The sequence below is a fragment of the Gadus macrocephalus genome, chromosome 13 (genome assembly GCF_031168955.1).
Source record: "Gadus macrocephalus chromosome 13, ASM3116895v1".
Classification (NCBI taxonomy): Eukaryota; Metazoa; Chordata; class Actinopteri; order Gadiformes; family Gadidae; genus Gadus; species Gadus macrocephalus.
Window position 1 is genome coordinate 11,661,037 of NC_082394.1, and position 11,040 is coordinate 11,672,076.

Consider the following 11,040-nt stretch of genomic DNA (forward strand, 5'->3'; position numbering starts at 1 on the left):
CTCCCTCACCCTCCCTCCCTCATCCTCCCTCCCCGACTCCATCCTACCACTCCCTCATCCTCCCTCCCTCACCCTCCCTCCCTCATCCTCCCTCCCCGACTCCATCCTACCACTCCCTCATCCTCCCTCCCTCATCCTCCCTCCCTCACCCTCCCTCCCTCATCCTCCCTCCCTCATCCTCCCTCCCTCATCCTCCCTCCCCCATCCTCCCTCCCTCATCCTCCCTCCCCGACTCCATCCTACCACTCCCTCATCCTCCCTCCCTCATCCTCCCTCCCCCATCCTCCCTCCCTCATCCTCCCTCCCCGACTCCATCCTACCACTCCCTCATCCTCCCTCCCTCATCCTCCCTCCCTCATCCTCCCTCCCTCATCCTCCCTCCCCGACTCCATCCTACCACTCCCTCATCCTCCCTCCCTCATCCTCCCTCCCTCATCCTCCCTCCCTCATCCTCCCTCCCTCATCCTCCCTCCCCGACTCCATCCTACCACTCCCTCATCCTCCCTCCCTCATCCTCCCTCCCTCATCCTCCTCCCCAATTTGATAATCGCTCAAGGATTAATAACTTTATCGATTTTCCGTCTATCTACTTTTTTCTGCCTAATACTTCAACAATTGTGCCACTAGGATCATTTGTTCATGGGTCATTATTAATTGAATATGTTTTTCTTGGCTGTTTGTCTCGAGAGAGCAAGCCCATGTAAGACTTCAGTTCAGACTCTGGTAACTTGTGATGTGCCATTGCTATAATTAATGTTCAAGACTTAATTATGAATCGGTTAACCTCATCAAAAACACACTGTGAGGTGCAGCCCTACTCAGGACGCTGCATCGATAAGAAAGATTATTGTGAATGCTGTCCCAGTCCAATGTGTGCTGTGTGTTTGTGTCCTGCGCTTTGGGCCTTTGTGAACTGGACACACTCCTCCATGACGGGGGGGGTGGGGGCGAGTCTACAGTTCATCGCGCTGGGGTTGGGGTCGCCACTTGGGATGGTGCATTACGTAGGAGGTGGCCTCCAGCACCAGCCGCATGAACTCCTCCACCTGGAAGGAGTAGTTGGTGAACTTGGGGTGGGCTCCCAGGGTGGGGTGGTGACCCTGGGGAGGAACACACAGACAGCAACCAAGCCAGCCAGGGTTATTGTGCCATTGTGAATCCTAACGCACAGGTCCATCTGTCTGGCTGGGGGGGGGCTGTGTGTGCAGTGCATGTGTGTTTAGGGGTATGGGTAGTGAGAGGTGTTCGGAGGAATTGACGGGCGATAAGGGAGGTCCCCTAACCTTGTCTTGTGGGACCACTTTGCTCCTTTTCTGCCAAGTTACGTATCTGATGCCCCTCAGTCTAGCCAAATCTCTGTAGCAGCTCTCATCCTGACAATTATACCTGGAAGGGAAAGACACAGGCATGTTATCTCTCTCTATCTCTTAAACTACCTTTCTCTCCTTGCTTCAACTTTGTCTTTATCTCAGTGGGACAAAGACACGCACGGACACAACAGCTGCTTCACACACGCACGCACGCACGCACGCACGCACGCACGCACGCACGCACGCACGCACGCACGCACGCACGCACGCACACACACACACACACACACACACACATTCCGAAAGTATTCAGACACACAAACACACACATTCTGAAAAACACACACATTCAGAAACACACACACACACACACAATCAGATTCGTTCCGCATACAGACAGACAAACAGATGGATGTGACAGGGCTCACAGCTCAAACACAACAGCCCAATCAGGCAGGAAGAGGAGGTGTGTGAGGCCGGCTCCATGCATCCCTATGAAGACGTCAGAGTTGTGGGTGATCCTCAGCTGCTCCAGGAACAGAACGTCCCTAAACAGAGAGAGGTGGACAGAATCCTAAATCACATGCCCTCACTGTTGAAACACCATGATTAGCCTATTCTATGCCATGAAAACCCATACAATACAACATTGTATTCCGAACCTCTAAGATCCATTCAGCTAACGTTGACCAAAAATGGTTCATTGTTTTAGGACATGTAGAGACAGGAGGAGTAGAATCCATTTGTCCATTATTCTGACATTGTTGATATGAATCCTTTGCATACAACCAACCCCTTCAGACTCACTTGTATCTGTAGTCCACCACGTTAACCTCCAGTAATGCCACAGTCTTCAGGGCATTGACAAGCTTTAAGCACAACAAAGGGGTTAGCTGATGATGATTATGGACATAAATTAATATAAATCACAAGCTGCTTACAGTAAAACATGGTTTATACACAGCTACAGTACTCCGAGCAGGTGGACAGAAGTGTGAAGAAGGGCCCACAAGTTGTGGATCAGGAGAGAGAAATTAAAGAGTGAGCCTGGGCGTGCAATTGAGAGAAACAAGCTAGTGCGAAGGGTGGGGTACAAAGGAAGAAAGAAAGAGTCAAAGTAATAGTCCTACCTCAGCCTGGTTTATAATCCTTCTGTATTCTGTGCTGCGTGCCAGCAGAGTCACGCGGACGCGGCCCTCCTGGAAACAGCAACGTGGAAGACGGTGATGGATCAAACACATGAACCGGGTTTCAGGCATGAGGCATCATCACCGAATTGAGAAACCCATCAAAAGAGGCAAAACTGACCTCAGTTTTGCCTCTCTTTCAGAAATGGTTATTTTAATTAAATCTCATTATCTGCAATTAGATTGGAATCATCTGTAATCATTTATTTATTTTTTACGCATCATTTTCTAAAGGGGACTAGGATAAGGTTTATGACAGGTAAAAGGAGCACAGGACATTATATACTAAATATAATCCTCTACTGCCCCCTTGTGGAATTAATAGTTCTTTAATCATACAAAGAAACACCACAAGTTGTCAATAAAGGTCAATAAAAAAATCTGGATTCTGTGCTCTCACCGCCGCGGCAAGGGTTTGATTCCCGGTTAGGGAACACAATTTTATTAGTGATGTCCAAGCAAATCATTTACGAACCACTGTGTTCAGTGATATCCGAAATCCATGTTACCCTATTACTGCGAAAAACTTTTACAGCGAAATGTCAAGAATATGACATTTTCAACATAATTTAGCTGTTAGAAAACTTGCCTCCTCAATGTAACATTGTTAATTGTGACAACAGTTCCCTGGTGGTCTAATGGTTAGGATTCGGCGCTCTCACCGCCGCGGCCCGGGTTAGATTCCCGGTTAGGGAACGCTATATTATTAGTGATGTCCAAGCAAATCATTTACGAACCACTGTGTTAAGTGATAGCAAAGTATGCATCGGCAAAGTGAATAATCAATAAAAGCCGATATCCATGCTACCCTATTACTGCGAAATGTCAAGAATATTAAATAGATAACATAATTTAGCTGTTAAAAACCAGCCTTCTGAAAGTCACATTGTTATTTAATACTACAGCTCCCTGGTGGTCTAGTGGTCAGGATTCGGCGCTCTCACCGCCGCGGCCCGGGTTCGATTCCCGGTTAGGGAACAAAAATTTTTAGGTGATGTCCAAGCAAATGAAATACGAACCAATGTTTATAACCAATGTCGAAGTATTCAACGGCAATTTGAAGAACAAAAAAAAGTAGACATCCATGTCAAACATTTACAGCGAAATGTCAAGAATATGACATTTTCTACAAAATTTAGCTGTTAAAAAACTTGCTTTCTCAATGTAACATTGTAAATTGTGACTACAGTTCCCTGGTGGTCTAGTGGTTAGGATTCGGCGCTCTCACCGCCGCGGCCCGGGTTCGATTCCCGGTTAGGGAACACTATATTATTAGTGATGTCCAAGCAAATCATTTACGAACCACTGTGTTAAGTGATAGCAAAGTATGCAACGGCAAAGTGAATAATCAATAAAAGCCGATATCCATGCTACCCTATTACTGCGAAATGTCAAGAATATTAAATAGATAACATAATTTAGCTGTTAAAAACCAGCCTTCTGAAAGTCACATTGTTATTTAATACTACAGCTCCCTGGTGGTCTAGTGGTTAGGATTCGGCGCTCTCACCGCCGCGGCCCGGGTTCGATTCCCGGTTAGGGAACACAAATTTTTAGGTGATGTCCAAGCAAATGAAATACGAACCAATGTTTATAACCAATGTCGAAGTATTCAACGGCAATTTGAAGAACAAAAAAAAGTAGACATCCATGTCAAACATTTACAGCGAAATGTCAAGAATATGACATTTTCTACAAAATTTAGCTGTTAAAAAACTTGCTTTCTCAATGTAACATTGTAAATTGTGACTACAGTTCCCTGGTGGTCTAGTGGTTAGGATTCGGCGCTCTCACCGCCGCGGCCCGGGTTCGATTCCCGGTTAGGGAACACATTATCATTAGTGTTGTCCAAGCAAATCATTTACGAACCACTGTTAACAACCAATGTCGAAGTATTCAACGCAAGTTGAATAATGAAAAAAAGTAGACATCCATGTTGAACCTTTACAGCGAAATTTCAAGAATATGAAATAGATAATATCATTTAGCCGTTAAAAACCATCGTTCTCAAAGTCACATTGTTATTTAATAATATAGCTCCCTGGTGGTCTAGTGGTTAGGATTCGGCGCTCTCACCGCCGCGGCCCGGGTTAGATTCCCGGTTAGGGAACACTATATTATTAGTGATGTCCAAGCAAATCATTTACGAACCACTGTGTTAAGTGATAGCAAAGTATGCAACGGCAAAGTGAATAATCAATAAAAGCCGATATCCATGCTACCCTATTACTGCGAAATGTCAAGAATATTAAATAGATAACATAATTTAGCTGTTAAAAACCAGCCTTCTGAAAGTCACATTGTTATTTAATACTACAGCTCCCTGGTGGTCTAGTGGTTAGGATTCGGCGCTCTCACCGCCGCGGCCCGGGTTCGATTCCCGGTTAGGGAACACAAATGTTTAGGTGACGTCCAAGCAAATGAAATACGAACCAATGTTTATAACCAATGTCGAAGTATTCAACGGCAATTTGAAGAACAAAAAAAAGTAGACATCCATGTCAAACATTTACAGCGAAATGTCAAGAATATGACATTTTCTACAAAATTTAGCTGTTAAAAAACTTGCTTTCTCAATGTAACATTGTAAATTGTGACTACAGTTCCCTGGTGGTCTAGTGGTTAGGATTCGGCGCTCTCACCGCCGCGGCCCGGGTTCGATTCCCGGTTAGGGAACACATTATCATTAGTGTTGTCCAAGCAAATCATTTACGAACCACTGTAAACAACCAAGGTCGAAGTATTCAATGCAAGTTGAATAATGAAAAAAAGTAGACATCCATGTTGAACCTTAACAGCGAAATTTCAAGAATATGAAATAGATAATAACATTTAGCCGTTAAAAACAATCCTTCTCAAAGTCACATTGTTATTTTTTACTATAGCTCCCTGGTGGTCTAGTGGTTAGGATTCGGCGCTCTCACCGCCGCGGCCCGGGTTCGATTCCCGGTTGGGGAACACTATATTATTAGTGTTGTCCAAGCAAATCATTTACGAACCACTGTTAACAACCAATGTCGAGGTATTCAACGCAAGTTGAATAATGAAAAAAAGTAGACATCCATGTTGAACCTTTACAGCGAAATTTCAAGAATATGAAATAGATAATAACATTTAGCCGTTAAAAACAATCCTTCTCAAAGTCACATTGTTATTTATTAATACAGCTCCCTGGTGGTCTAGTGGTTAGGATTCGGCGCTCTCACCGCCGCGGCCCGGGTTTGATTCCCGGTTAGGGAACACATTATCATTAGTGTTGTCCAAGCAAATCATTTACGAACCACTGTTAACAACCAATGTCGAAGTATTCAACGCAAGTTGATTAATGAAAAAAAGTAGACATCCATGTTGAACATTTACAGCGAAATTTCAAGAATATGAAATAGATAATATCATTTAGCCGTTAAAAACCATCCTTCTCAAAGTCACATTGTTATTTAATACTATTGCTCCCTGGTGGTCTAGTGGTTAGGATTCGGCGCTCTCACCGCCGCGGCCCGGGTTCGATTCCCGGTTAGGGAACAATATATTATTAGTGATGTCCAAGCAAATCATTTACGAACCACTGTGTTAAGTGATAGCAAAGTATGCAACGGCAAAGTGAATAATCAATAAAAGCCGATATCCATGCTACCCTATTACTGCGAAATGTCAAGAATATTAAATAGATAACATAATTTAGCTGTTAAAAACCAGCCTTCTGAAAGTCACATTGTTATTTAATACTACAGCTCCCTGGTGGTCTAGTGGTTAGGATTCGGCGCTCTCACCGCCGCGGCCCGGGTTCGATTCCCGGTTAGGGAACACAAATTTTTAGGTGATGTCCAAGCAAATGAAATACGAACCAATGTTTATAACCAATGTCGAAGTATTCAACGGCAATTTGAAGAACAAAAAAAAGTAGACATCCATGTCAAACATTTACAGCGAAATGTCAAGAATATGACATTTTCTACAAAATTTAGCTGTTAAAAAACTTGCTTTCTCAATGTAACATTGTAAATTGTGACTACAGTTCCCTGGTTGTCTAGTGGTTAGGATTTGGCGCTCTCACCGCCGCGGCCCGGGTTCGATTCCCGGTTAGGGAACACATTATCATTAGTGTTGTCCAAGCAAATCATTTACGAACCACTGTTAACAACCAATGTCGAAGTATTCAACGCAAGTTGAATAATGAAAAAAAGTAGACATCCATGTTGAACCTTTACAGCGAAATTTCAAGAATATGAAATAGATAATAACATTTAGCCGTTAAAAACAATCCTTCTCAAAGTCACATTGTTATTTATTACTACAGCTCCCTGGTGGTCTAGTGGTTAGGATTCGGCGCTCTCACCGCCGCGGCCCGGGTTCGATTCCCGGTTAGGGAACACATTTTCATTAGTGTTGTCCAAGCAAATCATTTACGAACCACTGTGTTAAGTGATAGCAAAGTATGCAACGGCAAAGTGAATAATCAATAAAAGCCGATATCCATGCTACCCTATTACTGCGAAATGTCAAGAATATTAAATAGATAACATAATTTAGCTGTTAAAAACCAGCCTTCTGAAAGTCACATTGTTATTTAATACTACAGCTCCCTGGTGGTCTAGTGGTTAGGATTCGGCGCTCTCACCGCCGCGGCCCGGCTTCGATTCCCGGTTAGGGAACACAAATTTTTAGGTGATGTCCAAGCAAATGAAATACGAACCAATGTTTATAACCAATGTCGAAGTATTCAACGGCAATTTGAAGAACAAAAAAAAGTAGACATCCATGTCAAACATTTACAGCGAAATGTCAAGAATATGACATTTTCTACAAAATTTAGCTGTTAAAAAACTTGCTTTCTCAATGTAACATTGTAAATTGTGACTACAGTTCACTGGTGGTCTAGTGGTTAGGATTCGGCGCTCTCACAGCCGCGGCCCGGGTTCGATTCCCGGTTATGGAATACATTATCATTAGTGTTGTCCAAGCAAATCATTTACGAACCACTGTTAACAACCAACGTCGTAGTATTCAACGCAAGTTGAATAATGAAAAAAAGTAGACATCCATGTTGAACCTTTACAGCGAAATTTCAAGAATATGAAATAGTTAATATCATTTAGCCGTTAAAAAACTTGCTTTCTCAATGTAACATTGTAAATTGTGACTACAGTTCCCTGGTGGTCTAGTGGTTAGGATTCGGCGCTCTCACCGCCGCGGCCCGGGTTCGATTCCCGGTTGGGGAACACTATATTATTAGTGATGTCCAAGCAAATCATTTACGAACCACTGTGTTAAGTGATAGCAAAGTATGCAACGGCAAAGTGAATAATCAATAAAAGCCGATATCCATGCTACCCTATTACTGCGAAATGTCAAGAATATTAAATAGATAACATAATTTAGCTGTTAAAAACCAGCCTTCTGAAAGTCACATTGTTATTTAATACTACAGCTCCCTGGTGGTCTTCCCGGTTAGGGAACACATTATCATTAGTGTTGTCCAAGCAAATCATTTACCAACCACTGTTAACAACCAATGTCGAAGTATTCAACGCAAGTTGAATAATGAAAAAAAGTAGACATCCATGTTGAACCTTTACAGCGAAATTTCAAGAATATGAAATGGATAATATCATTTAGCCGTTAAAAAACTTGCTTTCTCAATGTAACATTGTAAATTGTGACTACAGTTCCCTGGTGGTCTAGTGGTTAGGATTCGGCGCTCTCACCGCCGCGGCACGGGTTCGATTCCCGGTTAGGGAACACTATATTATTAGTGATGTCCAAGCAAATCATTTACGAACCACTGTGTTAAGTAATAGCAAAGTATGCAACGGCAAAGTGAATAATCAATAAAAGCCGATATCCATGCTACCCTATTACTGCGAAATGTCAAGAATATTAAATAGATAACATAATTTAGCTGTTAAAAACCAGCCTTCTGAAAGTCACATTGTTATTTAATACTACAGCTCCCTGGTGGTCTAGTGGTTAGGATTCGGCGCTCTCACCGCCGCGGCCCGGGTTCGATTCCCGGTTAGGGAACACAAATTTTTAGGTGATGTCCAAGCAAATGAAATACGAACCAATGTTTATAACCAATGTCGAAGTATTCAAAGGCAATTTGAAGAACAAAAAAAAGTAGACATCCATGTCAAACATTTACAGCGAAATGTCAAGAATATGACATTTTCTACAAAATGTAGCTGTTAAAAAACTTGCTTTCTCAATGTAACATTGTAAATTGTGACTACAGTTCCCTGGTGGTCTAGTGGTTAGGATTCGGCGCTCTCACCGCCGCGGCCCGGGTTCGATTCCCGGTTAGGGAACACTATATTATTAGTGATGTCCAAGCAAATCATTTACGAACCACTGTGTTAAGTGATAGCAAAGTATGCAACGGCAAAGTGAATAATCAATAAAAGCCGATATCCATGCTACCCTATTACTGCGAAATGTCAAGAATATTAAATAGATAACATAATTTAGCTGTTAAAAACCAGCCTTCTGAAAGTCACATTGTTATTTAACACTACAGCTCCCTGGTGGTCTAGTGGTTAGGATTCGGCGCTCTCACCGCCGCGGCCCGGGTTCGATTCCCGGTTAGGGAACACAAATTTTTAGGTGATGTCCAAGCAAATGAAATACGAACCAATGTTTATAACCAATGTCGAAGTATTCAACGGCAATTTGAAGAACAAAAAAAAGTAGACATCCATGCCAAACATTTACAGCGAAATGTCAAGAATATGACATTTTCTACAAAATTTAGCTGTTAAAAAACTTGCTTTCTCAATGTAACATTGTAAATTGTGACTAAAGTTCCCTGGTGGTCTAGTGATTAGGATTCGGCGCTCTCACCGCCGCGGCCCGGGTTCGATTCCCGGTTAGGGAACACATTATCATTAGTGTTGTCCAAGCAAATCATTTACGAACCACTGTTAACAACCAATGTCGAAGTATTCAACGCAAGTTGAATAATGAAAAAAAGTAGTCATCCATGTTGAACCTTTACAGCGAAATTTCAAGAATATGAAATAGATAATATCATTTAGCCGTTAAAAACCATCCTTCTCAAAGTCACATTGTTATTTAGTACTATAGCTCCCTGGTGGTCTAGTGGTTAGGATTCGGCGCTCTCACCGCCGCGGCCCGGGTTCGATTCCCGGTTAGGGAACACTATATTATTAGTGTTGTCCAAGCAAATCATTTACGAACCACTGTTAACAACCAATGTCGAGGTATTCAACGCAAGTTGAATAATGAAAAAAAGTAGACATCCATGTTGAACCTTTACAGCGAAATTTCAAGAATATGAAATAGATAATAACATTTAGCCGTTAAAAACAACCCTTCTCAAAGTCACATTGTTATTTATTACTACAGCTCCCTGGTGGTCTAGTGGTTAGGATTCGGCGCTCTCACCGCCGCGGCCCGGGTTTGATTCCCGGTTAGGGAACACATTATCATTAGTGTTGTCCAAGCAAATCATTTACGAACCACTGTTAACAACCAATGTCGAAGTATTCAACGCAAGTTGAATAATGAAAAAAAGTAGACATCCATGTTGAACATTTACAGCGAAATTTCAAGAATATGAAATTGATAATATCATTTAGCCGTTAAAAACCATCCTTCTCAAAGTCACATTGTTATTTAATACTATTGCTCCCTGGTGGTCTAGTGGTTAGGATTCGGCGCTCTCACCGCCGCGGCCCGGGTTCGATTCCCGGTTAGGGAACAATATATTATTAGTGATGTCCAAGCAAATCATTTACGAACCACTGTGTTAAGTGATAGCAAAGTATGCAACGGCAAAGTGAATAATCAATAAAAGCCGATATCCATGCTACCCTATTACTGCGAAATGTCAAGAATATTAAATAGATAACATAATTTAGCTGTTAAAAACCAGCCTTCTGAAAGTCACATTGTTATTTAATACTACAGCTCCCTGGTGGTCTAGTGGTTAGGATTCGGCGCTCTCACCGCCGCGGCCCGGGTTCGATTCCCGGTTAGGGAACACAAATTTTTAGGTGATGTCCAAGCAAATGAAATACGAACCAATGTTTATAACCAATGTCGAAGTATTCAACGGCAATTTGAAGAACAAAAAAAAGTAGACATCCATGTCAAACATTTACAGCGAAATGTCAAGAATATGACATTTTCTACAAAATTTAGCTGTTAAAAAACTTGCTTTCTCAATGTAACATTGTAAATTGTGACTACAGTTCCCTGGTTGTCTAGTGGTTAGGATTTGGCGCTCTCACCGCCGCGGCCCGGGTTCGATTCCCGGTTAGGGAACACATTATCATTAGTGTTGTCCAAGCAAATCATTTACGAACCACTGTTAACAACCAATGTCGAAGTATTCAACGCAAGTTGAATAATGAAAAAAAGTAGACATCCATGTTGAACCTTTACAGCGAAATTTCAAGAATATGAAACAGATAATAACATTTAGCCGTTAAAAACAATCCTTCTCAAAGTCACATTGTTATTTATTACTACAGCTCCCTGGTGGTCTAGTGGTTAGGATTCGGCGCTCTCACCGCCGCGGCCCG

At 42.3% G+C, this 11,040-nt stretch overlaps 1 protein-coding gene across 2 annotated transcripts in view; it reads right to left on the reverse strand.

Moving 5' to 3' along the window:
- Nucleotides 1-557: 557 nt before the first annotated feature.
- eogt (EGF domain-specific O-linked N-acetylglucosamine (GlcNAc) transferase) overlaps nt 558-11,040 on the reverse strand; it is an 82,505-nt gene continuing 72,022 nt past the window's right edge. For both annotated transcript variants that reach the window (XM_060069718.1, XM_060069719.1), the window contains 5 exons: nt 2,441-2,509; nt 2,118-2,179; nt 1,739-1,858; nt 1,284-1,386; nt 558-1,100 (listed from right to left, as the gene is read on the reverse strand). In XM_060069718.1, the coding sequence (XP_059925701.1) occupies nt 954-1,100; nt 1,284-1,386; nt 1,739-1,858; nt 2,118-2,179; nt 2,441-2,509 (501 nt within the window). In that variant the 3' untranslated portion in view covers nt 558-953. The remainder of the gene's footprint in view (nt 1,101-1,283; nt 1,387-1,738; nt 1,859-2,117; nt 2,180-2,440; nt 2,510-11,040) is intronic.